Source organism: Hyposmocoma kahamanoa, unplaced genomic scaffold (genome assembly GCF_003589595.1).
Source record: "Hyposmocoma kahamanoa isolate Upper Pololo Valley unplaced genomic scaffold, ASM358959v1 64, whole genome shotgun sequence".
Classification (NCBI taxonomy): Eukaryota; Metazoa; Arthropoda; class Insecta; order Lepidoptera; family Cosmopterigidae; genus Hyposmocoma; species Hyposmocoma kahamanoa.
Genome location: NW_020653852.1, coordinates 6,759,426 through 6,775,012, shown reverse-complemented (window position 1 = coordinate 6,775,012; position 15,587 = coordinate 6,759,426). Strand labels below are relative to the sequence as shown.

General features: G+C 42.7%; 1 protein-coding gene across 2 annotated transcripts in view; it reads right to left on the bottom strand.

The window, feature by feature from the left end:
• LOC113231140 (zinc finger protein 608-like) overlaps positions 1-15,587 on the bottom strand; it is a 131,446-nt gene that overhangs the window by 4,353 nt on the left and 111,506 nt on the right. The window contains exons 3-11 of one of the 2 annotated variants that reach the window (XM_026465330.1): positions 13,008-13,095; positions 9,872-10,595; positions 9,582-9,788; positions 9,364-9,471; positions 8,731-9,050; positions 8,235-8,424; positions 7,432-7,684; positions 1,088-1,312; positions 2-187 (exon numbers count right to left, since the gene is read on the bottom strand). In XM_026465330.1, coding sequence (XP_026321115.1) covers positions 177-187; positions 1,088-1,312; positions 7,432-7,684; positions 8,235-8,424; positions 8,731-9,050; positions 9,364-9,471; positions 9,582-9,788; positions 9,872-10,595; positions 13,008-13,095 — 2,126 coding nt within the window. In that variant the 3' untranslated portion in view covers positions 2-176. Of the gene's footprint in view, position 1; positions 188-1,087; positions 1,313-7,431; positions 7,685-8,234; positions 8,425-8,730; positions 9,051-9,363; positions 9,472-9,581; positions 9,789-9,871; positions 10,596-13,007; positions 13,096-15,587 lie in introns of those variants that run through there. The other variant, XM_026465329.1, reaches the window with a different exon arrangement.

The following is a 15,587-nucleotide window of genomic DNA, read 5'->3' as shown; positions in this document are numbered from 1 at the left end:
ACAATCTTCTATTAGTGCCTCTTGACACTTAGCTCTGCATCTCTCTAATCACATCTCTCTAGTGTTTAATTATTGCTCTCTTGCTCTCTCTCTAATGTGTAGACCATCTAGGTCTCTCTGTCTACCAGGGCTGGTAGCTACACGGGTTGTGCGGGACTGGCCCGCTTTTCCGCGTGCTATCGCGCCCCTGCAAGCAATTTACGTACCAATTAGAAGTAAATAATGAATGCCAACAAATCAGTTTGTTTAGAGAAGATGTATTCGAGAGCTGCAGGTTGATTTAAGAATAAAATTAATTAATACCTGTAAATGTAATGTAGTACGATAAAATGTCTGTTCTTCAAACTAAGGAATTACCTGTACAGAGCAATAGAAATCAGAACACCCAGAAGTCAGATTTTTTTCGATTTTTGGCATATACCTCCAAAATAAACTTTACACATTTTTGCGAATAAGTCAAAACTTTACTGGAAAAGCGTAAATTATTGGTTACAGTTTAAGTTTTTCAAGAAGTACCGGGAATACCGGTTGGGTAAATCGGGGGATTTAGAACTCTTCGATATTTTAACCGAATCGTTCGATTCGGATTCGGATACGATATCGTTATCCGACGGCGTCTACGGAGTTAGTTGGTGAAATAGATTTGAATGATGAAAATCCTTTTATATACATTTTTAAAACTCAAGGCCTAAAATATAGGAATGCATTAGTCTTGCATTAAAATAAATTAATAAAATTGAATAAAATCCAGACTTTATTTAAAATAATAAGAGATTTCCATATTACAATCTTGCTTTATAAACAACAGGAGGTTCGGTAACTTTCATTCGATAACTGTTCTGAATAACATTTGTGGCCTTTGCCAGTCGAGAAGCTCGATTAATCGTACAGGTGTCATTTCGGTTGAGTTTCGAATACGACAGTTTGACGTTCGATGCGGGTATTGTGAATAAAAAGAAATCGTACGATATCAAATCGAATCCGTCGAACAACCGAGTTATCGTAAGGTTCTGAATCGACCCCCTCAGCTGAACCCGGCATCGGGAACCAGTTCCGCAAACCCTAGCACCGGTGGGACCGTACGTACCAGGGTAGGGCGGCGGGTAGAGCGGGTAGCCCAGGCCGACGTGCGTGTGGTGGTGTGTGTGCACGTGGCGCTGCGGCGGCGGCGAGCGCGCAGGCGCGTCTTTGGGCTGGTCGCGGTCGCCGCGCGGCGCCGGCTTGCCCTGCGGCGACTTCGCGTGCTCCTGCAGCTCGTGGATCTTGTGAGGCCCTCCGTGCCCGCCGCCGTACGCGTACTGGGCGCCGTGGCCTGAAAAACCAACACGGGGTATAATTAAAATTGATGCATCGATAAATATAGTTTATAATAAAATATTATAATATCATATGTGATATTTATCTAATGATATTATATGTAATATCATTAGATAAAAACTTATAAATCAAATAAATTCACTCTCCTGTATAAAAGTTGTTTGTGTATTTATTATTGGTTTATACCGCCTTTTGTGTCGAATTTGCCATGAACGGAACCAATGCACAGGGCCTTCACAGCGTTCGTCAGCTGTCAATGCGTAGCAATACATTGTTTGTCAGGCTAGTGGCGCTGTAACCATTAATACGTAATGTATGTGTCTGTTTTTCCTAAAATACTTTTGGCGTGTTGTCTGTGATATTTGCCACGGAGATATAGTTACTTACTATAATATTCAATGCACTGTATAAAAAATGCACTGTTTGGTCCCAAAAACTGCATTTTAATAAATATATGAGTAATAATGCAAACTCATGTAAAGCGGCTTGGAACTTAATAAAAGAACAAACTGTTTCTAAAGTTCCAAATGAAATTAAGAAGATTATAAATGGAAATAATACTATCACTGATCCCAAGAAGATTGCTACATCATTTAATGATTACTTTATTGCCTTGACACTCACAACCTCTCTCTCTCTCTCATCTTAGCGTTGTCCCGGTTGCGTCCTCAGCAGGGTTGCTGCGGAGCCCGGGATCCGCTTTCCTACTTTTTCTCCTCCACTTTGCACGGTCTTCGGCATCCTTAGTGGTGAGACCATTGGCACGCATATCACCCTTGGCGACGTCAAGCCAGCACTTCTTGGGTCTGCCCCTTCTACCGGGGCCCGGCGGAGGTGGCATAGCCAGACATTTGTTTCCCACGTAGCATGCCGGTTTCCGTAAGATGTGGCCGTACCAACGTAGGCGGCTTTCTTGCAGTTTATCTGCAATGTCACGGACATGAAGGCTGCCGCGGATGCGGGAGTTTCTGACACGGTCTTTCCGTGAAACTCCACACATCCAGCGCAGCATCTTCATTTCCGTGACACGCAGCTCCTGCTTATGACGCTCAAGTACGGGCCACGTTTCACTGCCATATAAAAGGACAGGCCTAATGATGGATTTATAGACCTGTCCTTTCAGCTTAACCGGCATCTTGGGGTCACAAATTACACCAGTCACCTCACGCCACTTTGCCCAAGCGGCTGCGATTCGGGCTCTGACGTCGCAGTCGATGTCTCCGGACGCGCTAAGTACAGATCCCAAGTATTTAAACTGGCCCGTAGGCTCGACCGCGTCTTCGCCTATGCGTACGGGTAGGGGATCTGTAGCGTTGCAGACCATGTACTCAGTCTTCGCCACATTTAGTCTCAGACCGCCGTTCTCAAGCGACTCCTTCCACACATTCACTCGTCGTACCAGTCTCCCTCTATCCGCATCCGCCAGCGCGATATCGTCAGCGTACATAAGCATCCACGGGGGTTGCTCATGCGTGTCTCGGATGGAGCTTGAGACCTCGTCTAATATCACGCTGAACAGATAGGGACTGAGAACTGAGCCCTGGTGAACTCCGACTGTGACAGGGAAGGGTTTAGTGTCACCAACAGCAGTCCTAACCATGGAATCGGAATCGCGGTACATGTCTCGGATGATGTCAATATAAGCTTCTGGTACCCCTTTGGATCTCAGTGCCCACCAGATCATTACACGGGGGATACAGTCGAAGGCCTTCTGCATGTCAAGAAACATGAAATGCAGAGGCGTATTCTTCAATCTGTATTTCTCCATGATGACCCTTAGGGCAAAAACAGGATCCATGGTCCCAAGACCAGGCCGAAACCCATATTGACCCTCCGAGACAGCACTCTCCTGTCGGATCCGAGAGTCTATTATACGCTCGAAGAGCTTCATGGTGTGGGACATGACCTTTATGCCCCGATAATCGCCACACTCCTGCACCGATCCCTTCCCTTTGAAGACTGGAGTGATAATACTCAGTCTCCATTGGTTAGGGATTTTACCGGTGAGGAGCACGCGATTAAAGAGGCCGGTAAGGATGCCCACACCACGGGGACCCATTGCCTTCCAGGCCTCGATGGGAACCCTATCGGCTCCGACAGCTTTCCGATTCTTCATGCGACGAAGAGCTAAGTGGACTTCCTCAGGCGTTACCGGTCGCACTAGTCCCTGATTCGGAGGGAGGACCGGTGGCTGCACCTCTCTGTGCTGCTGATTCAGCAGCTCGTGGAAATATGAGCGCCATCTCTCCTTCACCGCGTCGACCTCGCATATAAGGTTGCCATGAGGGTCTTTAATGCAGCGACACTTGGAAATATCTTGTGCCGCTAAGACCCTCGAACGTGCCAGCTTAAAGATAAGCTTCTGCCCCTCAGACGATTCCAACTTGTCATACAACGGCTGCAAGTGGTCCCGTCTGGCTCTGGCTACAGCTTTCTTAGCGGCACGTTTGGCATCCCTATATGCGTCGCGGTCTTCAGAAGATTCGGACGCTTGCCACGTTTTGAAGAGGGCTTTCTTCACCCTCACCTCCCTCTGGACTGTGTCGTTCCACCACCAAGTTTCTTTGTCACATTTGCGACCACCCTTGGACAAGCCCAGCACCGCTTTCGCCGCCTCAGATATGGCAGTCTGAATGTTGTCCCAGTGGTTCTGGACTAGATCACCTTCAGTGTCGGCGCATTTATCGCCGATCGCTGAGATGAACTCCTGAGACGTGGTACTATCAAGCCGCCACCATCTGATTTGGCGTCGGCAGCGCTCAGCGGGCTTGTCGGCCGGCTTTACGCAGAGATCCATGACAAGAAGACGGTGTTGCGCAGTGAGACTCTCACCTGGTATGACCTTGCAGTTGGCCACTTTGCTGATATGGTGTCTCCTGGTGAGTAGGAAATCGATTTGGGTGGCGTGTCCGCCGCTCTTATAGGTGATTAAATGCTCGGGGTTCTTTTTAAAGAACGTGTTCACGATGGCGAGATCGGCCGCCGCACACGTTGTGAGGATGTCTCCTCCCTCCGCGTTGCGACTGCCGTACCCGTAGCCACCGTGGACCCGCTCGAACCCTTCACACGCCTCACCCACATGACCGTTCAGGTCGCCACCCAAGACGACTGCCTGAGACAAAGGAATGGCACTCAGCACTTCCCCGAGTTGATCCCAGAACCTCGCCCTGTCCGTGTCGCTGCAACCGGCCTGAGGTGCGTAGGCGCCTATCAAGTGGGTCACGACCCCTTCGATAAGCACCCTCACTACCATAAGCCGGTCGCTAAAGCGTTTCACTTCCAGGACGTGATCGTGAAACTCCTCGGAGAGCACCACGGCCACCCCGTTCACGCCCCCAGGAGCACCGGTGTAGATCAGCTTGTAGCCATTCCCAATGAGCCGGGATCTGCTGCCTTTCCACCGAGTCTCCTGCAGGAACGCCACGGCGACCCTCCGCCTGGAAAGCACGTCTGCTAGCTCCCTCGCGCGTCCAGTCAGCGTGCCAATGTTCCACGTGGCAAAGCGGAGCTTCCTATGATGGGTAGGGGCTCGCCTCTTTAACCGTGCCCACCCTTGACACGGTAGCCCTAGTCCACTTGCCACAGAAGTCGGGCGAGGCTCCTGCGCGCCGTTTTGCGGCGGCGCCCTATCCCTATGCCATATCCTTCTGTTGACTTCCATAAGTTGATGTGGCGGTGTTGGTTTTTACGGGAGCGACTGCCGTCTGACCTCCCAACCCCCGAAAGGGAAAACCCCTCGCTAGAGCCTCGTCCGTCTATCAGCAGGCGCACCACTTGCAGGTGAGGTTAGCTTGGGCTCCAAGATGTATGTAGGTGGAGCCCCCAAAACGCCCAAAAAATTAGTAACCAAACCAACAAATTATGGTAATATTAGTAAGTTATTATCAGTCGAACAATCTGCTTACTCCTTTTTTTTAAAGCCAGTAGCAGTACACGATGTTCTCAAAATTATATCAACACTAAGAAATTCCAATGCTTGTGGCTTTGATGAGATATCAATCAAAATAATGATGATGTGTGGACACGAATTAGCACCAATTTTAACTTATTTAATCAACTTATCTTTTGAAACAGGTGTGTTCCCAGACATATTAAAAAAATCTATTATTAAACCTATTTACAAAAATGGAGATGAGGCTGATATAAGCAACTATCGACCTATTACGTTAACACCAGTCTTGTCTAAAGTATTCGAAAGGAGTATGTATGCTCAATTGTACGACTACTGTGTGAAATTTAAGATTATTAGAGATGAACAGTATGGTTTCCGAAAAAGAAGGACAACGTCAGATGCTTGTTTCAGACTGACTAACGCTATTACACAAAGTTTAGATAAAAAAAGCATGTAACAGCTCTATTTTTTGACATGTTTAGGGCATTTGATTTTGTGTTTCATGATACTCTATTACAAAAGCTTGAGCGTTATGGTGTTCGAGGCTTACCTCTGCTGTGGATGGACTCTTTTTTGAAGAATAGAATGCAGAGTGTCGAAGTGCACGCAATAGGTGATCATGATATTCAATCAATTTATAACTCAGAATACAAACATAATAAAAACGGTGTTCCACAGGGTAGTGTATTGGGTCCCTTGTTGTTTATGCTGTATATTAATGATCTACCTAAAGTGACAGACCATAACTGTGTATTATTTGCAGACGACTTATCCATTATAGTGATGTCTAATAAAAAATATGTAAACGAATATGAAAACGACATTAACGTTACTATAGAATCCGTAATGGAATGGCTTAATAACAATAATTTACATGTAAATCTGACAAAAACAAATTACATTCAGTTTGCTTTATAGGGAAAATCACAACTTAATCTAAATGAACATTATAAGAATCAATAGATTTGTATAACTGATAACAAACAATTTTTAGGACTATGGCTGGACAAAAATCTTAATTATAACAGCCATATTGATAATTTATGTAACAGAATCAATAAATTTGTATACATGTTAGGCAGCCTTTTTTTTCTCAGGGGTTATGTGGGGACTCTCCCTCCACACTGGAAGGATGTGTTAGGCAGCCTGCCTATTTTAGGCAATTAATAACAATTAACAAATTATTAACTCATTTGTAAAACTTTTTTAACCATATCTTATGCAAATAAAAATAATTTCATTTCATATTTATTTCGGGTATAATGGATTTTTTACGTATAAAGAGTGTGTTTTTTTTAAATGATATGGAGAAATCCCGAAACCAAAGAAGATTTTTGTTATTCAATTTGACCAACTTCCGCTGTCCCGATTTTTTTTGTCATCCTTATAACAAACTGAGTCTATAAACATTAAAAAAAATGTCAATTTTATTCATTTTGTATAACAAAAAAAACATTTCATGAAATTTGTCCAACTTCTGCTGTCCCGCTTTTTTGTCCCATACAATGAAAAGATCTCGATGATGATGGACGAACTCTTCCACGTGGAGCTCTACTGCTACTAACCATATTTAAACCCTTATCTTGAATTAAAATACTATAGAGCATAGACGCGGGAAAACGATTGGACATTTCATACGACACGACTACTTCTTTAAGACCATTTTGGAGGGAAAGATCGAGCGGGAGAGGAGAAGAGGTCGACCTAGGCGCAGTTACATAGACCAAATAAAGGAAGAGGCCGGTGCCGTGTCATATAAGGAGGTCAAGGAGCTGGCTTTTAAGAGAGATGATTGGAAGATGCTCCATCGACAAGATAAGTTTGATGATGATGATCTTGAATCACCTTATAAGGTATGTTTCAACCCAATCGCCAGCAGAGGCTACAAGACTCTTTAATACATTAAATTAAGATCCAAAATTCTTTAGTGAGTTAAATATAAAATATTTCGAGTCATCCGAAGAACAGAGCACTTTGTGAGATACAGTGAAAAGAGGATAAACAATAATCTTGTTATTGAAACTAAAACGTATCTATAGGTGTTTTCAGAATTGTTATTTATATCTTATTTCGTTTCGGAAATATAAAATCGAACAAACGGTCGATCTAATATCCATAGCAAAGAACAACGAACGAAATGTACAATGTCCTGAGAAGAAGTAGTCTTGCACGTAAGTCCTTGTTCTACGGATGAGTCAATTTATAAAAATATATTTCCTTACCTGGTGGCAACAGATCTAACTTGGCCGGCGCTCCAGGTCTTGATAGATCCTCAGGCGCATGGTATCTCGGCACGGTCCAGCCGCCGCCGAAGCCTCCCACCAACATGGGGCTAAGGGGAGCGCGGTACACGGGGTCGAATGGGAGCGCCCCGTAGTGAGGGGCCTGCATATATGGTGGAAGGTAATACTGCGATGTTGGGGGTGGAGGAGGCCCTTGCGTTTCTGTTGTAGGCTTTTGGCCTTCTTGTTTCACCTGTGAACGTGAAAAATTTAAATTAAACCTTAAGTTTAGGTACTAGTACAGTCATGTTGTGTTTGTAACAGAGGAGTATCATTGATTTTCGCACACTACTGCTACCTACTTTACTTTTATTTCGTTCCCTATTTATTGTATTTGTTTCCTTTATTGGGTGCCATTGGATACGCTTTGTTTCTTCGTTAAGTACCGTTGGGCACGTATTTGTTTTCTTCATTGTGTGTCATTGGGTACGTATTTAGTTTCTTCAATCGTGCTCAATGATAGAACAGGAATTTTAGTTTCTTTTTTTGGGTGCCATAGGGTACGTATTTTGTTTTTTCGTTATGTGCCATTGGGCATGTATTTAGTCTCTTTATTGGGTGCCGTTGGCAGGTATTTGGTTCCTTCATTGGGTGACATTAGCCACGTATTTGCTTTTCTCATTGTGTGCCATAGGGTACGCATTTAGTTTCTTCAATCGTGCTCAATGATAGAGCACAATTTTTGGTTTCTTTATTGGGTGTAGCAGTCTGAACTCTTGAATTTTTTGAATGAAATTACTTACCTTAGGTTCGTCCTTAGGTTTGTCGTCCTTAGAATCTTTGGTGGTGGGCGGCTTGTGAGCGGGCTGCGGCGGCGGCCGGCCCCCGCCCGCCGCCGCGCCCGCGCCCCCCGCAGCCCCCACGCCCGGCCCCACTGGGCCCCCCAGAGGTCTTTCGCCTTCTTTCCTGCGTTGCTCAAGCGTCATGTAGTATCTGCAGAAAATGCATAGTAGTTACAATAATATTCCAACAACACCACCACATATAACAAGAATTTGCCCTACACGTTTGGCCAATTGGCTAGTAACGCTCAATCTAATACAATATACACAGGGAGGTTACCGAGCCTCCTCCTGGACATATCCTTCAGTTGCTTTCTATAATACCTATCACGAATGGTCGTATAATATATTTAACCGAAAATATTAATCTATTCGCCTAAAGTACGATCAAAACAAAGCGTACAATGTTGACATTGATTGTAAACCGAAAAGCTATTAAGTTAAAATCATAAAATACCTTCTTAACTCCTCTTCCCTTGCATGTGGCGGCCGTTGGAAGGCATATGGACCCATCTGAGCTTTCATTTCAATACTCTCTTTCAGTATCTGATGATTATCATTCGGCCTGGCAGGGTTCTCTTTTCCGTCAGGTAGTCTTTGCTTGCTCTTATCCAGCGGACTTGGTGTAGTCTTGGACCGGTCAGTCTCTTTGTTCTTGTCATCTAGAGGTGGCCCCGGAGGTCCTCCTTCGACATTATAAGGAAAGTTTGGTACGTAGTTGTACGGATAGAAATGCTGAGGTAGAACCTTTGGTGGACCTCCTTCGGGTTTCACGTCCTGTAATCGAAACTAATTCAAATTATTTCAGTCTACAGTCCACTATATTAGCCTAATACGGTTTTGGGACAACCCAAGGATTTTGGTTTGTTTATTTAGAAATTGAAACTCTTAAAGTTGAGATCGGTTTGGGAGTGTTTTTACTGTAATCTCACAAAATCCAACGCAACAGAAAACATCAAAAACTGTACAATAGTTTTTGACGATAAGTGTCTGCGAACGTTGCCATTATACTGAACAGAATGGGTAGCCATATTCTGGAGTTAGTGAGAAGTACTAAAGATCTTGATTTAAAAACATAAAAGTAACGTACTTTGAGATCAGCCTTTGGATCTCCCTTGTGGTCATCTTTGCCTTTGTCTGTGGGTGGTGGCGCGGTAGTCGCGTGCGCCGGTGGTAAATATGGAGGTTGTCCGTAGTACTGCGTACAGACACCGATTATTAAATTTTGGGTGATTGTACCCAGGTACACATTCGGCAACAGTAATAATGATTCAAGGCTAGAAATTAAAGGATGGATATGTTCCTTACCTGATGATACACCGGGAAAGGTCGATGTCCTTCAGGGTCCGGAGCGCCTTCAGTAGGAGCCGCGTCGTCCGAGATATCGGAATAGGCCGGCGAACGCACGCCAGGGGTAGGCGACCGCCGCGCGCGCCGCTTGCCAGGCGACTCGTCCGGGGGTGACTCTGTCGACTTGCGCTCCTCGGTAGGCATCAGCGCTGACCGCGGTTTGACCTACAACGTACAATGTGTGTGTTAACTATCTGCTGATAAAAAAATGAGCAAGATGGTTACAGTTTATGAAATGCAGTACTTACCTTGAACTGTGTAGGTTGTAACGTTGGTAGTGCTTCTGGGGGAGGTGTAGCAGACGCAGGAGGTGTTGGCGTTCGTTCCGGCTGTGGCGCTGACTCGGCAGTCTCCGGGAATTCCTCTGGGAACCTCTGCTGAATCGGAGAGTCTACACTCGTCTCCGGCTTCTCTGGAGACTTTTCCGGAGACTTTTCTTTGATTTCAGGAGATTTCGCAGGAGTTGGAGATTTGACGGGAGTTGCAGGGGTGGCTGGTGCTGAAGGAGGTCGCACAGGGGACACAGGCTCAACTGCTGGTTCTTCCTGCTCCGAACTAGAACCGTCCTTATCTAAATCATCGTCAGGCGTGCCGTGCGCATGTGACCGGTGATACTTGAGCCCGTTTGCGTGTTTATATTTTTTAGAACAATTGGGTTCCGGACATTCTAGGAGAACAGGATCTGGAGGTGGAGAGGTCGGGGTTGGCGGGGGACGCTTTGCCTTTGGAGTTGGCGGTCGCTCTTCAGCTTCGGAGGTACGTTTTCGTTTAGAGTCTGGTCTTGGGGGTGTGAATGGGGTGGGAGATGGAAGTGCGCGACGTCCTTTGGCGCCGCCGTTACGCAGTTTGCTGTGCACTGACGAGCGCGTCTCTGTGAAATTTGTCATGTCCGTAGGCGCTGCGCCCCGTCCTCGTTTCGCGCGACCTTTTGGCGTCCGTGCGTCTAATTCTTCTGTAGGTGAATCGCAAAACCTGAAACATAGATTTCTCATGACGCACTTATATTAAATAACGTCGGCTAAATTCTTAAATCTCGTACCTCCATTAATATGAACTGAACTTTTGAATAGGCACACAAAACAGAATTACTAGAAAAAATTATATGACAATTTAAGAATATACATTTATTTAACTAAAACGGGTCTACAATTATTAATACCAATATCGAACACTAATAAGAAAAGGACTTTTTCATAGTGTACGATCTTAATATTAATAATTAGAAGAAACTAGTGGGGTAACTACTCAAAAAAGTTATAACATCATGATAATAAAATGATATTCAATAAGTATTATAAGGGTCTAGAAATTATATTTTAAGCTTTAAAGCTTAAAATAACTTTCTAGTCTATCTAATGCCCGATATAGGTACCGCTCGAATCATAAAAAAGTAATTTCGTCCAAAAACGGAGTTCTACGTAGTCTTCAAATTTAGCCGACGAAAGTACATATTTATACTGTGTCAATTTCAAAATTCCACAACATGACAAGGATCCAAACCCTTAAATATATTCGCGAAAATTTCAAATAACATAATTTAAATCGCAACTGAATCCCAACTCAAACAGTTACCAAAATAGAACACACATTATGTTGTATATAACACACCTGTAACAGGTTAATCAAAGCTAAATTCAGTGCAAACATAATCCAACTGGGCACGGAATACTAATGACAGTAATCCCTGTAGTAAGAACATTAAGCCCGGACATAGAATTGCGGGTAGATGTTTGTTTGTTTCCCAACTTAATGCGTCTAATGCCTACCCGTATTAGGACATCGTGATGAAGTAAGACCCTTTAAGACTGTAGTCAGTAGTGGGGTAAGCCTAGTAATGAGATCGTCAACAAATTAACATATTTCGTTCAACTATTTTGTATCAATTCAATGGTTACAAATATTGGAACAAAAATAAATATCATCATCATCCCCATTTAGCCGGATTTACATTTGTCTGACGTATTGTGTCGTGACGCGTCAGAACGGTATCGGATTCATACATACAATCTGGTTATATTCATACATCGAGTATATAACCAGAAATAGAGACGAAATGTCATTTAATTTGTTTGAAAACTATTCTGTGAAATCATTACCAGCTTTACTAGCTTTGCTATAATGGACGAAAATTGCAAAATTACATATTTAATTATTGATAAAATGTGATTCCGTTTGTGTAATAAATGTAGGCCATACAAATATTTCACCCGGCTCGAGAATCGAACCTGGGACCTCTGCTTGGCAGCCAAAATTATATATATAACATTTTGACTGATGAATTTATTAGTGTGTCGCAATATGACATAACGGCTTATGTTGTGCGTATGAAACCGATAGATACCGTTCTGACGCATCACGACACGACACGTCAGACTAATGTAAATCCGGCTTTAAAGGGACGGGTCTCCTCTTGGCGAGGTTTTAGGCCATAGTCCACCACACTAGCCCAATGATGGTTGAGGACTTCACACATTTTCCGAGGGTTGTGAACCTTCTTCTACGTGTTGATTTCGTCACGATGATTTTCCTTCACCGAAAAGATTATGGTAAACTTCGAATTAAATTTCGTACATAAATTCGAGAAACTCAAGAGGTTCGAGCCCGGATTCGAACCCATGGCTTCTGCTTGAGAGGCGGTAGATGAAACCATTAGGCTTCCACGGCTCTAGATCGACAACACGGATCGAGATCGTCACCAAAGGAACATATTTCGGCCGGAGAATGGGAGGAAAGCGTTGTTTTTGTTACTTTGTTCTAAAGCTTACTTGTAAAATGAATACTTTTGCTGCTTTTAAAACGTCACTTCACGCGTTGTCTTGAAGTGAATAATGTATTCTTTTTTTTCTGTTTTGTGGTACAGGTGATTAGCGTGCGTTTAAGTTATACATACTGTATAACTTTAACTGCCTCCGTGGCCGAACGGTTACCATACCGGACTGCCACGCAGAGGTCTCAGGTTCGATTCCCGGGCCGGGAGAAATATTTGTATGGCCTACAATTATTTCTCTCGTGAGTTTGGGTGTAATTTGTGGTTGTCTTTGTGTGTGTCCATGGCACCCGCGACACAGGGTTTCCCTAGTGCGGGGCTATGTTGAGTGTGTGCGTTATTATTATTATTATTATTATTATTATTATTATTACTGTTTAAGATTCTGTCTGGCTTGAATGTTGAGAACAGTTATATTGGGCATAGATATTGCCCATATATATATAATATGCCCATATATAATATGGCCCACTGTATCAATGTTTGAGTGTTTTTTTCTCTACTGTTTGTATCTGATGTCTGTTATTGTGCCATAAATAAAAAATAAAAATAAATCATTTTCTTAAAACATTCGAACGTCAACGGGTGATAAACCTTGAACAATAAATGATACTAACCGTGGCGGCGCCCAATCATGTCTCGTGCAGTCGAGAAGAGTGCCTACGTAGGTCTTCCCCCGCCACGTCACGTTCACCACGAGCACGCCTGCAGACAAACCAAATTATATTTACGGCCTCTTCGTACATCATGTTAAAATTAATATGGAATTTTGTAGATAAATCCTCTATTGGACAGTCTAGAAGCCTGTACACACGTTACGTGATTCAAACGCGAGCCATGACTATGGGAACAGGGGTCTATTCCCGTTCTCCGGTAAGTAATACTCGACCATATTAAAAGATGCATGATGCGAATGAAGCTTCACACTTGACATTGTCTTTTGATTTGGTCGGCAATATCACACACGTTTACAAATTCAGTGCGAACACAGATGTTGTTGTCGTTGAAACGCGATATAAGCGACCTTCAAATGAGATTCTAACACGCGTTTGACAGCTTTATACGCGCATTAAGATCGATACAAACGCAATAATTTGCTTTTTCTGCCTCTATGGCGCCGTAACCGAGCGCTCGTGAAACGCGCGTTATCTGCGCGTAAAAAATACGCCATGTGCACAGGCACTTAGGGAAGCCTTTCTAAAGTTCAGAATACAATAGGTAATGAAGTTATAACAAAGGAATGTTATTATTAATCACTATATTATAATGTTGTAGTAACATTCATTGTTATAACAATCTATCGAACAAACTTAAAGTGACAAATCATGCTCATATTTCATAAAAAAATCTAATATACGTATACATTTCACAGACTTAGAATGTACGCTTGCATATCCTAAGTTTATGAAAAAGTCAATAAACTACACTAACTACGACAAGTAAAAAGTAACATCTTCAAAATGACGTCTTTTCAATTACTTAACGCGAAATTCTGCAAGAGTAGCTACGGTTTGAATTATATTTTCTTAAATAGAAATACGAATGCTAAAAATGTATTTTAAATATTGATGGGATTGGTTATGTTCTTAAAACGAGTCAGGTTAAGAGTACCTACTTAAAATAAACCAGCATGTAAGAAGAGTCTAATGCAAATGGATAAAGCGAGAAAATATTAGTCAGGAGAGCAGCATATTGAGGTTCAACGTCTTTACCTACCTCTGTTGGAGACGGGAGATAAACGTGGCACGTATGTACGAGTATATTGATATATCTGAAAGTGCCTCATTTATTGCTATACAAGTGCACAACATAGTCGTCAACATCGAATTCAATATAACAAACAAGGTTCATAGAACTGATACATAGTCGAGTTATTGGGACGGTCCGGATCCAATTTGGCCGTGTATTGATCTGCGTATTCCCATGCAAAGCATTACCATTTGCATGCGAACAAATGCGAATTCTCATTAGCCTGTTGCAACAAAAAATTTCAATTATATCAAATCCTAGTTGGTTATATCGCCCTTTAACAAAACGTTATTTATATCTTTACATTCTGTGTTGTGATATTGATAACAAAGTTATGTCCATTAGTGTTGAGACGACATTTTGACATTAGAATAATATAATAAGGCAAGATTGAACGTAATTCAACAACTAGATTATTCATAAGGTACTCCACTAACTCCCGATAATCCAAATTTCGGTAATCCAAATGTCCACTTAGCGGATTAAACTAAGATTACGTTTTTGTTGGTTTCGGAAAACCAACAAAACTGTAACGTATCTTTAAGATAATTTACACCGCACCACAACTGTATGAAGCGAGCCGCTTTCTTATCACCCATTTTGTTTCGAAATTTGGTTATAATATATTTAGACATACCTATAAAATAAATTGTGTGATGACATCACTAATATTAACGTTTTCTAACTAATAGTAACGTTTTCATATTTTTGTGAAAATACTCCGTTAGTTTATTATTAGCATTGATACAAAGACCAACAAAGAAAAATAGCGAAGTTCAGTTGGTTAAGAGGGTAGCCCCGGCATGGCAACAGACAGTGGTTCGAGCTCAGTCAAATCGAAGGTTTTTATTGTACTCACATGTTATTACGTAATTTATGTTTATTTTAAGAAATATTTGACTTAATCCAAAAAATTTGTCCAACAATCGAAATCGAAAAAATCCAAAAATTTCGGATTACCAGGACTCTACTGTACAAACTGTATTTTCACTCGTCGAGTATTTTGCATTACCAAACTGTTACTACTCGATTATAAAAGTAAGAAACATGCACACGTAGGAAAAAGTCACTCGGAGGTTTCTCAAAGTGACTTTCATGCAAATAGTTGCTCACGGCACTCGGGGTCGCCCGTGTACGTGACTCGGGTGCATATTTAGAGGCACCCTTATCTGGTGCCGTGCTAACTTATGCAAATTTAATTAATCAATCCCACCCCACATATTCATGACGCTTTTTGCGTATGGAGCTTAGTGCGTTGTCGGCGCGACTTTTTAACGAGATTATCTTTACGAATGAGAAGTTATTCTGTAGAAACATGGCGCCACGCCAGGCTTATCATTGACATTCCCCATTTATTTCAGCCGCCCCTTCTGTTCAGGAATTCGTTCAGACGAAATAGATAGGACAAATCTTCCCTATAATTCGGTTACTACAGAAAGTGGCCTGAC